General features: G+C 37.2%; 1 protein-coding gene across 4 annotated transcripts in view; it reads left to right on the top strand.

Annotated features, from left to right (window-relative positions):
- The first annotated feature begins 1,323 nt into the window (after positions 1-1,323).
- The window catches only part of DCP1A (decapping mRNA 1A), a 62,612-nt gene continuing 47,788 nt past the window's right edge, over positions 1,324-16,147 (top strand). For 3 of the 4 annotated variants that reach the window (XR_009542761.1, XM_060161582.1, XM_060161583.1), the window contains exons 1-3: positions 1,324-1,471; positions 4,379-4,419; positions 6,672-6,799. Coding sequence is in view for 2 of the 4 variants with exons in the window: in XM_060161582.1 (XP_060017565.1) it covers positions 1,337-1,471; positions 4,379-4,419; positions 6,672-6,799 (304 nt within the window). In the remaining 2 variants the exon portion in view is untranslated. Of the gene's footprint in view, positions 1,472-4,378; positions 4,420-6,671; positions 6,800-15,025; positions 16,088-16,147 lie in introns of those variants that run through there. The other variant, XM_060161585.1, reaches the window with a different exon arrangement.

The following is a 16,147-nucleotide window of genomic DNA, read 5'->3' on the forward strand; positions in this document are numbered from 1 at the left end:
GCCAGTGATTTCTCCACCCAGCTTCAATTAATCAACCAGCAAATGAGGATGAACACTTTTCTACCATTAGACTGTGAGATGAAAGGAAGCCCTTGCCTTTCGTCTCTGATGAATTCCTACTCATCCCTGAAACATTAATTCAAACATCATCTCCTCCATGAAGGCTTCCTATACTTTCCTGACCAGATGAAGTTAGTGGCTCCATCCTCTGGGTTTCAAGTGAAAGGTCTCTAGCATTGCCCCTACTTCTTTCAGTTTCTCCCAGAGCTAGAAAGTTGTCTTTGAAGCTTCCAGGGGGCTACCCTTTCACAATTAGGAGTTCAATAAATACTTGCTTAATGAACGGTAAATGAATGATACATGTTTCCTTGTCTGCATTTGTATATGTAACGTGATTCTGCAAAGAATGTAAGACATGAAGTATCTTTCCATTAACAAATGGCCTTGGGATGTAAAATCATCAACAATACAACTACTATCCTTTTTTTTTTTTCTGTCAAAAATTTTCCATTCCATTGGGGTATCTTTTCTATAAGAAAATGTTTTTTAACAAGTCGGCGGTGGGGCAGAGCTCCCTATACCTTACAAGCCTTGTTTTCCTCTTCAGCTAGTACCTGGCCCTTTAAAATGCCTTAAAATGCTCAACAGATGTTTGCTAAAATAATGAGTTATTGTTTTAAAGCTTTAAACGATCCAAGACAAACTCAAGCCTTCACGGGCTCTTTCCAAGACTGGATAGAAATATTTTCGTGGGATTCACACGAGGAAAATAAGTAAACGTGGATAATAAAAGACACTCCTGTATAGTTACAGGCGGGTTAGTTTGGCTTTTATCAAAATTTTCCTTCATAAAAACACGAAGAGAGCCGAGATCTGAGGTAATTTTCGGGGTTCCCTCCCTCCTTCCTGTCCGCTTCTCTGTGCTTTCTAAACTCACGGTGGAGCACTGCCTTGCCACAGCGAGGTTTCCATTCTGCGGCCCTGGGAGCCTAGTCCGGCAGGAACGCTGGAGAAAGCTCCCGAGCAGCCTTGATCCGGGCGCCGGGACCTTTCAGCCAGCGGAAGAGAAGCAACTGAGTCCCGTCCTACCAGCTCGGCTACGCGGCGGCATACGCCAACCCGCACGGTAGGTCCACTGGGACCTGACGACACTGGGACCCAGCGCCCCGGGCGTGGGCGCAGCGGAGCATAATAGCTGACGTACCGCCTCGCCGCGAGGCCCGGCTGAGAGGCGGAAGATGAGGGTGCTGACGCAGCTGGGGGAACTTTGGCTCCATGGCACCTTCCTGTCCGCGACTCCGCCCCCGCCAGAGGGGGCTAGGTTCCGGAATTCAAGATGGAGTCGCTGAGTCGAGCTGGGCAAGAGATGAGCCTAGCGGCCTTGAAGCAACACGACCCTTACATCACCAGCATCGCAGACCTCACGGGCCAGGTCGCACTGTACACCTTCTGCCCCAAGGCCAACCAGTGGGTGAGTGCAGCCAGGCCGTTGAAGTCGCCCGCCCGGCCGCCGCCTCTTAAAGGGGCCGCGCGGACCGTTCTGGGTGGGGGCCGATGAAGGAGGCCACGGCGGCAGGGGCGAGGCCAGGGACTAGAGAAGAGTCCGGCTGGCGCCTGAGGGGTGTCGGCGGAGCCGGAGATTGGGCGAGAGGAGCGAGAGAAGTAGGTCCAAACATCCGGGGGAAAAGCTGATAGAGGGGAGGGTTGGAAGAGGATCAGCCCCATGGGGTCCGGTTCGAGGATGTGGGCGACTTGCCTTTTTTGCAGGTGTGTTAGAGGATATGAGACTGGTGGAGTCGTAAAGATGCCTGAAAGATTGTGTTTGAAGCTTTGAGAGTTATTAGATAAAGTATATATACATAATCTATAAAATAAACACTTCTTCTCTCCCCCCAATAGACATAAATAAGGGCTCCCTTCTCAGAGGTCATTTGGATTTAGAGCTTGAAATCCAGTTAGTTTCAATTATTGGAAGAGAGGGGTTGGGGATAAGTCCTGCATTTATCGAACTACACTGTATTTCCAGAGTTTGGAAAAGATTTCAAGGCGCTTAGGAAAATGACTTCCATGTTAATTGGATTACCTTGAAACCTTTGGAAAAGAGACCCTGTGTCTGTTCAGCAGTGCTGCTGGTGATGTCACCTCTGAATGCACCCATCAGACTAAGTACTTTTTGTCTTTTTTGCACGGGAGAGGATCCGAAAAGTTGCATTCAGTTTGTCCACTGACTTGTTAGCCCGTTTGAAGCTTCGTCCGTTGTTTAAATAACATAATTAGGGAATTTCTTGGCGGTCCAGTGGTTAGGACTCCGCACTTCCGCTTCAGGGTGCCCGGGTTCGATCCCTTGTCGGGGAACTAAGATCCCACAAGCCGTGCAAGTGGCCAAACAAATAAAGGTAACAAAATTTCCCTTAAAAAAAAAATTGAACCTTCTTGATTAACTCATTCAGCTATATAGGCTTTACTTAGGAAATAATCCGTAAATATTTGTTGGATCGAATTAATGATTGACGTTAACGTTTCAGTAAGAATTGAAATCTTTATACTAACAAAACTGAAAGATTATTATCGTAGTATGTCCTTTACAACATAGTGCAGATACATAGGTTATAGTTAATTAGTAATTTTGTGAAAAATCATTTGGCATTTATAAACAGTTAATTCAGATAAAGAGAGTTTTCAAAGTCATCTTGCTTTACTTTATCTTCTTTCCTTCACCTCCTGTAAGAGAAGGAGGTATGGGAAGCTAAAGAGAACAAAATTATAGATTTTTTTTTTAAGTGTGGCTGTTTTAGACATTGCTTTAGTTTGAATCGTTCTTAATCATTTTTCTTGCTCTACGTATGAATTTTTGTAATATGGGTTGCAGACAAATGGTGAAGATTTGGGGCATGGACTTATTATTTGGGGCATGGACTTAGGCTTTTATTTCTAGTTTGTCACAGACTTCCAATATTTTGGAATTTTAATTGTTATTCACCTTTAAATATGAAATACAAGCTATAATAACCTGAACTGAAAAATAAGCTGCCATTATTCATTTGGGTCATGGTACATGGAGTATAACCAAAGTCTCTTCTCTCATTGTTATTTTACAGTGAGTTGTAACTTTGCACAGTGGTTTATTTGGGCGTTTTCTTTCATTGTGAAACCGTTGATTACCAATTTCTTGCACTAATAAAGTTTGAAAGGCAAGAAAAAGCCTCTGAATTTTTAGTAAGGAAAAGTTTCATTATGATGTTTAAGCTAGGGCAATACTCCTGGAAGAAATCAAGATGGTAAATATTTTTTAAAATTATTTTTTTATCCCAGCAAATTCAATTTTATATGGCTGACATTTAAGTTTGCTAAGTTTGTTGATTACCTTAAACCATTTAGGTCCTATCTGGGCTGTGAACTGTAGACTAACGTGTTTCTTTTGCTTTTTTAAAAACATTGTAACTGTGTGGTTTTGTTTGTTTGTTTTTGCGGTATGCAGGCCTCTCACTGTTGTGGCCTCTCCTGTTGCGGAGCACAGACTCCGGACGCACAGGCTCAGCGGCCATGGCTTATGGGCCCAGCCGCTCCATGGCATGTGGGATCTTCCCGGATCGGGGCACGAACCCGTGTCCCCTGCATCGGCAGGCGGACTCCCAACCACTGCGCCACCAGGGAAGCCCCTGTAACTGTGTTTAAAACCTAAATACGCTCTTGTCACAGCAAGTGAAGGATGATGAGTTGTACTTTGTTAATCAAAACATTTACTTTAAGCTAAAAAAAAGTTTTTAATTATTTGTAAGACCTATAAGAATTACACTAAGACAGAGTATAGTTTCAATATTCATGATTCTTCAACACAGTTTTAAAAATAACAAACTAATTGTGTTTGAAAGTAACTCTTAACTAAATTTGCTACAAAATTTGCTACTCATAAAAATATACCAAAATTCCCCAATGATGAAACAAAGTGTCCTATAAGAAAATGTTTTTTTTTTTCCCCTAGTAACTTTGATAAACTTTAAAGGTGAAGAAATTGCTTTATACAGGACCTTGGCTTTAAAATTAAGAAATTTGGCTAAAACATTTTAGTTTTAAAAAGTGAAAGCTAATTCTAGAATTTTTCTCCTTTAAATTTTAAAAAAGGAAAGGGAAATTGTTGCAGATACAGGCGTGTTGCTAGATAGAACATTGCATATCAGTTAATACACATCAATAGAATAGAAAGGATACAAAAGAAACTGGTAATAGTAGTCTGTGGAGAAGACCTACTTGACCTGTTCAAAGTGATTAATTTTAAAATAAATAAGTTGATCTTAAACATGAAGTATCTCTTCTCCATTGGGACTACTTGGGGTTAGATTATGGGAAAAAAAACTAATCATCTCATTGTCTATTATAGGAGAAGACTGATATAGAAGGGACCTTATTTGTATATCGAAGGTAAGCTTTTTTAAAAAGATTTTTTTTTAATTTTTTTTTTTTTAAATTTGATGGTGAATGGTGTCATATGGAGTGATTCAACCCTATTGTATATTTGTCTTTGGGACCTTGCTGCTTGACCCTTCAAGTATTCATCCATCCCTTGCTGTGAGATCCTTACCAAGTAATGTCCTTTCTTTGACACTTCCTGTGATTCAGAATCAAACAGAACTAGAATTTATTTAGGAACCTAGCAAAATGGAAAACATTTTCTAGTAATGAATGAGTCTAAAGCAGTTGCCTTTCTCCCTCCCCACATATTAAGAAAAATAGAACACATTGAGAAAAATAGTTGAGAAAAAGAGAATAGATGGACTAGCTGTTGTGTGATTACTAAACAAAAAGTTATCTTCTAAGACTCTGGTTCTGTCCCCTTTCCATCTACCCCCAAAAGTTTTGGATTTTGTCAGTGTCTGTAGTAATATGTATTTTTAGTTTGAGAGTCCTTTAGAAAGCCTAGATTATTCATAAATGCACATTTTTTATTTTTAACTTTTCTGAGAATTATTGTCTTAAAACATGATTTTTAAAAAAATGATTGGTTTGTAAATGCAGCTTGTGTTTTGTTCGGCAACTTTCTTGGCCTAAAGGCAACTGACAGGGTATGTTAGTCATTGGAGTTCCTTGTTTTCCTGGATCCCTCTTAGGTCTTGCTCTGACTGAGGTAGGTTCCTTCCTTTGGTTTCTAAAGCTTAGGGAACTCAGCAGGAGTTATTACTGATACCTGGTTCTTTTCCTGTGTGTGTGTATTGTGAGTTATCTTTTATGGATTGCCTTTCTCCATTTCTCCACTGATGGTTATTAACAAGAATTTGTCAAATATTCTTCTAAATTTTGCTGTACAACTTTGAGATCTTGTCTAAAAATACTGATCTTTTCCTTCCTTTAAATGTATATGCTTTGATGTTACTTTTTATTTTTTGACATTTTGTTTGCTGTTATTCATCTTTCTCCTTTAAAAAAAAAAACACTTTACCCTTCACCTACTTCATTAGTCTTCATTACCAATATAAATGTCTAGAAACTCTTCAACTGTTGTTAGAATGTTGGTACTTGGAAAGTGCTTTGCTGGCCTTATTGTTACGGTAGAGTACAGATCCACCGGTTATAGAAGATGAAATTTAGTTTAGTGAGCGACTTGATTTGATGAAATTTATGGAGGCTTACACAGTATTGATTGTAATAAAAGGAGACCAGAGAAACTCTATTTGGGAAATGTGAGAACATTTTATATACTTTGGATAAATATATACCAGGATGTCAGAATGTCGATTTGGAGAGACCTTAGTATAAAAGAAGCCTGGATTTGGAATCAGAAAACCTAAAGGATTCAGTGAAACAAGTGTATACAGAGAAACAAGTGAGAAACCGTAAAGTGTTGTATACAAGTGAGAAATATCTAAAGGATCGTATGCTGAATCATCCTGATACGAGAACCAAGGGTGTTTCTTATTGTAGGATTCGAAGCATTTTCTTTGTAACTCAGGTTTTTCCATAGTTCTCACATTTGATGTAAGAAAAATCATTGTAATGGTGGGCAATAATTATAACCAATCCTGCAACATATTTAAAATAATATTTTTATTGAGCATATGTTTATTAAACATATACTATATGTCTGTCTTGGGACATATCTAAAAAAATGACAACCCTATTTTCATGGAATTTACAGTTTAGTGGAGAAGGACAATAAATACAAAAAATAATAAGTGGTATGGAAAAAGAGAGAGGAGGATTAGAGGTATTGAGTTTGGGAGCATTAAAAAGGGTAGTTCTCTAGTAGGCCTCAGTGAGAACAGGACAGTTTACCAAAGCCTTGTGGGAAATGGGATAACTCTAGATTCTAGGCCAGTGGCCCAGGCAGAGGTCTTTAGGTGGAAACATACCTGTAGGAAGAATGGCAAGGAGCCCAGTGTGGCTGGAGCAGGAGGAACAGGGAAGAGGCATAGGAGATGAAGTCAAGGGGGTGCACATCACCTGAGGCCTTGGTGGCCTTAGACAGGACCTTGGTCTTTACTCTGATGGACCGAGAAAGCTTCTGAGAGGAGGAGGGGTATGATCTGACTTAGATTTTTTTGTTTACAATTTTAAGTGCCAATAATACTATATAATGCAATATTGTATTCATTCTTTAAAATGGAAATAAAGAGGTAGATAACATTTCTGCAAATGAACAATGACAACAGATTTTTTTTTCTTCTATTAAATCTAAGGTCAGCTTCACCTTACCATGGTTTTACCATTGTGAATCGACTGAATATGCACAATCTAGTTGAACCAGTGAATAAAGACTTGGAATTTCAGCTCCATGAACCATTTCTACTATATAGAAATGCAAGCTGTGAGTATCTATCTGTTAATTACAGTGCATATGTTTGCAGTTAAAATTGAGTGACTTCAGTTTCTGTCAGCACATTATTCTTGGAAATTAAAGGTACAATAAAAAATATGGTCTATACTCTTGTGGTTATAAATGAGTCTCTTAGTAAGATCAGAGCTTTTAAATTGAGCTTCTAAAATTGAAACACTTTTTTGTATACAGTAACTTATTACATTATTTTAGTTAACTATACTATTCCATATAATAGCATTACATTATATTCCTATTGTTTGTTCTCTGAAAATAAGTTTCACCCTTTGTTTTTGTTGTAACATGTATTATTGGCTGCCCATGCCCCTGAGCAACAGAACTTAGTTTAAGAGACACAGGACAGATACTGATATTTCTGTCCACAAAGAAAGTACTGTCTTTGCCCTGATTGTGGTATTTTTCGATCTGTTTATTTAGTTGAGTATCTGTTGGGTAAAAGTGCAGGGCCAAGAGCTATTGTACTTTAATGTTAATAATATAATAACCTATGGGGTAGGCAGGCAGTTAAGTCAGCTGAGACTCTGAGGTGAGTGGCGGCTATTCAGTTGAAGAGTGAGGATTGTAACCCTTTTTTCTGCTTCCTAGTCCAGGGTCCTTTCAGGCATTTTATAGACTCTAAAAATGGTTGGGTGTGGTCAGCAAAGCTAGAGTGGCCCTTTCAAGAAGGAAAGCACTAAAAAGTATACCTGGTTCCTGTACTTCAGCATGGGTATTGAAAGTATGAGTGTTTGAGGAAAGAAGATGGGCGATTTGTTTGGCATTGATGGTAGAGATATCAAAACTGGTTACGGTGGTAAGGTGATTGTGCTGTAACCATAATCTAAGGAGATTGCTGGAGATAAATTTGCTCCTTAAGTAAAAGTTTGAATTTCACTTGACTGGGAGGTAACTGGTATTGGGGGAATGTCTTCAGTATAAAATGTAAAAAACTACTAGAAATTATGCATCTTTTCATTCCCTGAATGAGAAATGACAAGGTCTGTGTTGAAGCTAGAAACCCCAAATTCTTCTCTGTAGCTCACTTTTAAGCGAAATAAAATCTGTCTCTTGACTTTTCAGTAAACTATTTGTCCAGATAATTACCTCTCTTAGATGGTTTGAATGGATTTATTTAAACTAATGTTACAGTAGAATTACTTCAAATAGCTGTTTTCTTTATGCTGACCATTCTGTTAAAGGGGAAATTCTGCAAAGTAACACAGATCCAATTTTTTTTTAAGGAAACTTGGTTTAATTCTGCTTTTTATTACCTGAAAGTTTAATCTAGCTATTGCCTCTAAGAAAAGTTTGATTGGTAAAGTAGTCAGTAGGGGAAATTATCAGAGGCCCATGGACTTGATTACCATTTAGCATAAGCCTGAAGTGAATCTCATTATATTTCTTTAACAAGTAAAGTTTCCTGTGAAGTTGAAAGTGCAAGATAACACAAATATAAGTGAACCATGATTAACCAAAATTTTTTTAATTAATTTTTATTGGAGTGTAGTTGATTTACAGTGTTGTGTTGATAAAACAAAATTTAATCGGAGCCTAAAATATCTGGAAATATTTCTATAGTCCATGTGTGGAAGAAATGAAAGCAAATTGTAAAAAAAACAAGCTAATGTTAGGTTTTATTTTGTGAAAATCTAGTAAATTTCTCATGTGTTACTTGGGATCAATACTATAGCTTTAACTGCACTATAGTGTCATAGATTGATTTGCTGTAATGATAAGACCTTAAATTGTCAGGAGTGTTTTTTATATTAATTAGAATATTCTTGAGGGAAAAAGTGCACTACTGCTTTTTATTTTAGAAAGATTTTCAACAAGAGGTTGAAACAAAGGTTTCCTTAGTTAAACAGAAGACTCACTTAACCAGGTCATTCCCTTCCTCGGTTAATTGAGGCACTGAATCATCTCAAGGGCCTTACAGTTTCTGATATTGCTAATTAGAAATTCAAGAGCACACCAGTTTGCTTTCAGACCAGAGAAAAGCCTGAAAAGGTCAAGCACAATACTGTGGATATATTAGAAACAGTCCAGAGGAGGAGCTTGGGGAAAGTATTTAAAGGAATAGCTGTATCGGGGAGAAGTGACAAAGGCAGCATAAAGTGATTCTGGGAGTGTTAAGGCCTCTCTTGAGTATATGTTTTGTCTACCTAGTCTTAAAAGTAAAAAGTAGTCTTGTCAGGTCAGCAGGCTATTGAGTTGTTTAGGGATTGTTCTTTAAATAAAAAGTTAATTAGTGTCTGATTGTGTATACAGATAATTATACATGATTCTGTAGCTGCTCTTCTGTTGTTTTCTTTTGGAAAATACCACCAAGACACCTGACCCATTTTACTCAAGTTACACCCTCAGATCTAGTTCCACTTAAATCAGTTTTTAGAGTTGAGAGAACATTGAGCTATAACTTTTTCCAGTTCTAAATTGTTTGTTTTGCTTTATTTTTTTTTTTGAGTGGTTTTTCTTGTTTGTTTGTTTTGGCCATTCTTTGCGGCTTGTGGGATCTTAGTTCCCGACCAGGGATTGAATCCCGGCCCACAGCAGTGAAAGCGCGGAGTCCTAACCACTGGACCACCAGGGAATTCCCTAGGTTTTCTTTATACACTCCCCACACACCCTAGCCCCACCACCCCAAGAGAAAGGTAAAATCTTACAGAGGAAATGCTTATGCCTTCCAGAAGCTTAGCTTTGGTGATTCTCTTGAACCTTTTGGAAGCAGTATATTTTCGTATACTGTGCAAGGACTTTGGGCAGCCACAAGACCCCAATGAGGGTTGTGGAGACTGCAGATTCTGTAGTTATTAAGCAAAAATGATGTTCCCAGCACCTTATTTCTGATTCCCAACTTACAGATGAGGAAACAAGAGTCCCAGAGAAGTTAAGAAGTTTGCTCAAGAGTCACAAAGGTTATAAGTGACAGGCAGAAGTCAAATCTAGGTCTGTTGAGCTTCAAAACCAATGTTCTTTCTACTCTGCTACAACAATAACATTACTTCATCAATCCACATTCTAGAGCAGTGCTATCCAACAGAACTCTGTGATGATGGAAAGATTCTATATGGGTACTGTCTCATATAGCAATCGCCAGCCAGCCACATGTGACTGTTGAGCACTTGAAGTGTGGCTGGTGTGACCAAGAAAAAAATTATTTTTAAGTTTATTTAATTTAATCAATCTGCCTTTGAATAGCCATACGAGACCAGTGGCTACCATATTGGACAACAGAGGTCTAAAGCATGGATCCATGCAGAAACACACCCTTTTGTTATGCCATACCTGAACTGAACGAGCACTTGGGAAGCTTTAGATTAGACTTTTATGCCTCTCATTTAGTAATTCCTTTTTAAAATTTACAAATGATTTCTAGATACAAAGGCTGCAGAAGATATCCCTGAGGGTGGCTTTGCCATGGTAACACTCTTCTGCGTGGAATTTAGTTTGCAGACAAGAATTCTATTCTAGGCTTTGCCATTTTACCAACTGTAACCTTGGATAAATCACTTAAACCACTGATCTGACCTGCTTATCTTAAGAGAGCACCATATATGTAAAGGTTTTTTGTCAGGCACTTACAAATATAAAATATTATAGACTTTGTCTCCATCTTGGACTTACGCCAAATGATCTTATTAGTGAAAGAATCATAAAGACTTTAATATTATACAGGCTCACTTATAACCTAGGCCCATAGTGTGCTTCTTTCCATCCCTTCTGATTAGCACCATGACAAGCTGGGAACTCTGTTTACCTTTACAAATATTACATTCAAATGTTGTAAGGGCAATTACTAGACAGCCTGAGGTATGATAAGTTGAATATATATAAATATATGTTAAAGATGAGAAATCTTGGAGGCTACAAATTTTTTAAAACTCTCATCAGTGGGTCATGGTGTGCTGGAACACACAGCCCCCTCCTGGCTAAAATTTTGTAGGATAATGTAATGCTGTTTTAATCTGTGGACACATCTCCCTTAAAAACACTTACGATAGTTTTCATTTTATCTGTGATTAGTTGAAAAATCATAATTCTTTTGCTGTGTAAACATATGCATTACTACCAATCTGCTGATCTTCTGTTTTCATTTGTGAACAGAATCCATTTTGCTAACTGGATTATAAAACCATTCTTGCAAACTCTGAATTTCGAGGAGTTATGGCATAGGCACATCAAAGAAAAACTCCTGTCCAGCAATATGATGTCAGAAAATCTTCCTCCTATAAACACTTAGAAATGCTGTATAAAATATTAAATGCATAGTATAGCCTAAAAGGGAATGGGGGCATTTTAATGGGTCAGCATCAAAGTGAAAACTGAAAGCCAAAGTGGGAAGCTTGTGTGCTGACATCAGCTGCCAGCTGGTTAAAGGGTTCTTGGGGATAGGGAACGTTCCTTAACATAAGGACCCCATTATAATTACATGGGATCAGGAGACAAGACCTTGACCCCTCACGAGGTGGCTCATTGGAGCTGAAACGTGCATACCAACGTTCACCCAGGTGCCCTAATGAGTTATATATTAATAAATTAGAAGGATATCAGAGATATCCCCACGAACCTAGGGAGATGACAGGCAAGCTAATCTACCTCAGTCTAGGCTATGAGTTAGAGGGAAAATGTCTCCCCTGAAAATTGTAACCATGAGCTCTCTCATGCAGATTTGAGATTCAAGTTATATCATTCATTTGGTATAATTTCTTACCCAGGCCAAAAAATTAACATAAAATTGATCGTCAACTGTTGAGTACTCTAGAACATCTGGCAAAAGCAAATACAAAACGTTTCTGGAGAGAAATATTCTTAATCCAGATTGCCCAGGCATCTTATTGACAAGCCTCGTGGTCCAAAATTACTATATATACAAAGAAATAATTCAGTCAGTAAAAGTTACGATAAAACAAACAGCCAACCCTTCGCAGAAACTTTGGGTAATGAAATGATCAGATAGAGACTTTAATGGATATGAATATCCGATGTAGATTATAAAATAAAATGATAGGTAGATTTGAAAAATAACCAAGTAAAACTTCTAGAAATTAAAATTTTAGTTATTGAAATAAACTCTCTACCTGGACTCAACAGTGAATTTATAACAACTGAAAAGAGAATTGGGGAACTGGAAGAGACATCTGAGAAAATTATCCAGGATGCATTCCAGAAAGGGAAAAAATGGAAAATTTGAAAGAGAGGATAGGATAGGAAAGTCTTAGAAAGTTTAACATATGACAGAGAAGAATTTCAGAATGATAAAATATATAGAGAGGTAATATTTGAAGAGATTATGACTGAGAATCTTCCAGAATCCATGAAAGACAGAAGTCTCAGATTTAGGCAGTAAAATAAGGCCCCAAAGTAAATAGAAATAAATACACACCTGGACAGATGGTAAAACATCAAAGGCAAAGACAGAAGCAACCAAGCTTGAGATTGATTATTTACAAAGAGCACCAGTTTGACAGCATATTTAATTGCAGCTACTGAATTTGAAAGACAGGGGAATAATATATGCAGAGTACTGAGGAAGAAACAAACAATTCAGTAATTCAAGAGAGCAAAATAAAGACATTTTTCAACAAAAACAGAACTGTTGTCTCCCCAGACCCTTGTTGTATACACTTCCAAAGCACTACTGTCCAGTATGGTAGCCACTAGTCACATGTGACTATTGAACACTTGAAATGTGCCTAGTACAACTGAGTTTTTAATTGTAAATTAATTCTTAATTTAGTTTAATTAATTTAATTTTACCAGTGCAGTTCTAAAGGCTATAGTTCAGAAATAAGGAAATTGAACACAGAAATAATGAGATTTAAGCAACAACCATAATGAGCAAAGAAAAGAAGGTACATCAAAATAAGCATTAACTGTATAAAACAATAAAATGACTAGTTTGAGTAGAGGTATTAAAAAGGTGAAGCAGGGCTTCCCTGGTGGCACAATGGTTGAGAGTCCGCCTGCCGATGCAGGGGACACGAGTTCGTGCCCCGGTCCGGGAAGATCCCACATGCCGCGGAGCGGCTAGGCCCGTGAGCCATGGCCGCTGAGCCTGTGTGTCCAGAGCCTGTTCTCCGCTACGGGAGAGACCACAGCAGTGAGAGGCCCGCATACCGCAAAAAAAAAAAACCAACCAAAAAAAAAAGTAAAGCAAAAATACTAGATAGCAATAATATAAGATAAAAGCTTTCCAAACATAAAGCATCCCAAGACTGAGAAGAGGGTAAATAAACTGATGAACAACAGACTTTTAAGTCAAGTGATTACCCAAAAGATTCAGGGTAATCACTGCAGAACAAAAAATAGGATGTCTTGATTTTAAGCCAGTATAAGTCAAGATAGGAAAAACATAAATAGAAACCATGGGAAATAGCCCAGTTATAATAAAATGGCAGAAATAAATAAATCAGTATTTAGAACAAATGTTAAGTGAACTGTACTTGCCAGTTAAAAGAGATTCTGAGATTGGATAAAGATACAGAATTTGCCTAAAATGCTGTTTTCAAAAAACTTAAAACTCAAAAACCAGGATAGGTTGAAAGTAAAGGGATAGAATGATATATATTAGGTAACTATTAACCAAACAAGGCTGATGTAACTATGTAAATCACACATGATAGATTCTAAGGTAAGAAACATCATCAGGAATAAAAGTTACCACATAATGACAAAAGGAGTAAATAACCTGCAAGATAAAACAATTCCAGACTGGTATTACCTTGTATTAATATTTGTCAGAATTACATATCAAATGTTTAAAATCCATAATTATAATGGGAGAGTTAAACAGGCCACCTCAGTAATTGACAGATAAGGCAGATAATTTAATAAGGTTATGGGATATTTAAACAACACAGTTAGGCTTGATCTAATGGACATATAAAGAACCCTGCTTCTAGCAGTTCAAGAATTTGCATTTTTTTCAAGTCTGTATAGAATTTTATAAAAAATACCATATGTAGGCTACCCAGCCACAAAAGTTATAGAGGAAAAAAGAAATCTTTAAGTTGAAGGAAAATATAGATGAGTAGAAATTAATTGCAGAAAGTAGGAATTGCAATAGAACAGTAGAGCAAATCAACAAAACAAAAAACTCTCCCCTATAACTTGATTGATCCAACAACAACAACAAAAAAAGAGTAAGGAGAGGCATAATAGGCAATACTAGTAATAATATATACTGTATATATAGAGCAACTAAATATAGAGAATAAAATAAGAAACCACTGCAAAGAACTTTTTAAAAATAAGAAACCGCTATGAAGAACTTTCTGCCTGTAAGTTTAAAACTTGGATTATATGGACAATTTCCTGGAAAAAACACAGTGTAACAAAACTTAGTCAGGAATAAATGGACTCAGTAAAATAACTGGGTCAGTAGTTTAAAATCTCTTGCATCACATCTTAAAAAATGCTGAGAAGAATGTTCTGTCAGGTTCAGTAAATGGTACTAGAGTAGTTCTCCATATAGCAACCGGCCTCTGAAAAAGCATCCATACGATCTATACATTTCTGATACTATCACAGGACATTTATCTCCACAGTGAGGAAATTGTGCTTCTATTATCCACTCTTCCTTCAAGCATTTGGTGAGCACCTGCTACAAGAAACATACCTCACTAAGTATGTTTCTCTTAGAAGGTTCTTTTCCCCAAGATCAATGTCAGGGGTGCTTTGATTTCCACTTCTGTGGGTATCTCTCAGGGTGAACGTGGCAACCTGGAATCTGTTATTTATATGTATGCGTGTGTGTGTGTGTGTGTGTGTGTGTGTGACTTAATTATGACATGCCCCAAGGCCATTTTGTAAGGTAGGTTCTGAGCAGTTTTTTTAAATCCAAAATTTGGTATGTGAATCAACAAAAAAGTGAAAGCAAGCAAAACTGGTTTTTCTTTGTTACAGCTAGACAGTTCACAGTATAACCTGGTTAATTGAAAATATTAAGATAAAGGTTTGTGGTACCACTAAGCTCTGTAAAATCGATTCCAACATTTAATGATTTTCTTTTGCAAAAACTATTTATTTTGTCCTTTACTTTGTTTTTAAACAAACAAGGTGATTATTTAATTCAGATGCACATCTTAATTCATTAATGTTTATTAAATATCTTTTGCTAAGCATTTTACCACACGGTATATCATTTTGATTAACAGTATTATGTACTTTTAAAGAATTTTATGTATGTTTCTAATTCTGAGATTCTGTTTTATTTTCTTAGAAAATTATAAGCAGAAGTCTTTAAATTGTGTTAGAACTTTTAATGTCAGACCTCTGCCTTTCTGGTAAAGGTCAAGATTCTTAAAGAAATATGCTACTATATTAATCCCAATGCTGCGCATATTTATTCCTGAAACAACCCTGTTAATTAGTGGTAAAAATTAATGATTTAAGATCTGTGATTTGAGACTTACCAGTTGCCAATTTGAATGATTAAGCTTGTTACAGTGAAAATGTGATCCACCAGAGGGATTGTGAGGGTATTTACGTGTTGTTTTTCCTGGTCATTTTTAACAGCAATACTGATTCATGAATAAGAAGTATACAGTCTAGATTTTCTCTTCTCACACCTAACTTTATTCTGTCCTTAGACAAGTTGGTGGTGGTGGTTTTAGCCAGAAGAGAAGCAATTATCTTACTTTGTGTGCATGTTAGACTTGACATCTTTTTACTGAACTATAATCATTTTAACAAGGACAACTCCGTGTTTCCTCCACCCAACACCTTAAGGCATGGATCTCCCACTGAATGCCACTTTTCATTTTAAAATGTTTTCTATAATCCAGAAGTACTTTTGAAAAAAATCAACAAAGCTTCACTCTGTAACCAGCTTAACAACAACAACAGATCACCATAACAAAACAATTGAATATAAAAATATTATCGCTATTTAATATTTTTAAGAACTTACCTCCAAAAACCTGTGCGAAGTACCCCTTCGTTTCCGTTTCACTTGTAACTTTTCCTTTATATCGGGCATCAGTCTCTTGATATAGAGCATTTTTAATTAAAATTAGATCACTAGAAAAAGCAGGGAGATTCATTTCCATAGCGTTGAAAATGTAGCTGCCAAATGGAAAGTTTTAGTAGGAGAAATACTGTAGTGTGTGTTTGTGTGTGTTTCTTGGTCTCTGCTTGTCCTTTCTCAGTTCAAGGGCAAGACTCGGAACAGTAGAGGTGCTAGGTGGCTGCTGGCATTTGGCGCAAATCTTCAAACTTAAAGCACAGTGCAGGAAATTTCCTTGCAAGAGAAGTTTACAATTTGTCAACTCAGAAAATGTGAGTTCTACGTCGAGACTGAAAGAGGAATTTATAAACAGTTTTTAAAGTTACACAGTT

Source organism: Lagenorhynchus albirostris, chromosome 10 (genome assembly GCF_949774975.1).
Source record: "Lagenorhynchus albirostris chromosome 10, mLagAlb1.1, whole genome shotgun sequence".
Classification (NCBI taxonomy): Eukaryota; Metazoa; Chordata; class Mammalia; order Artiodactyla; family Delphinidae; genus Lagenorhynchus; species Lagenorhynchus albirostris.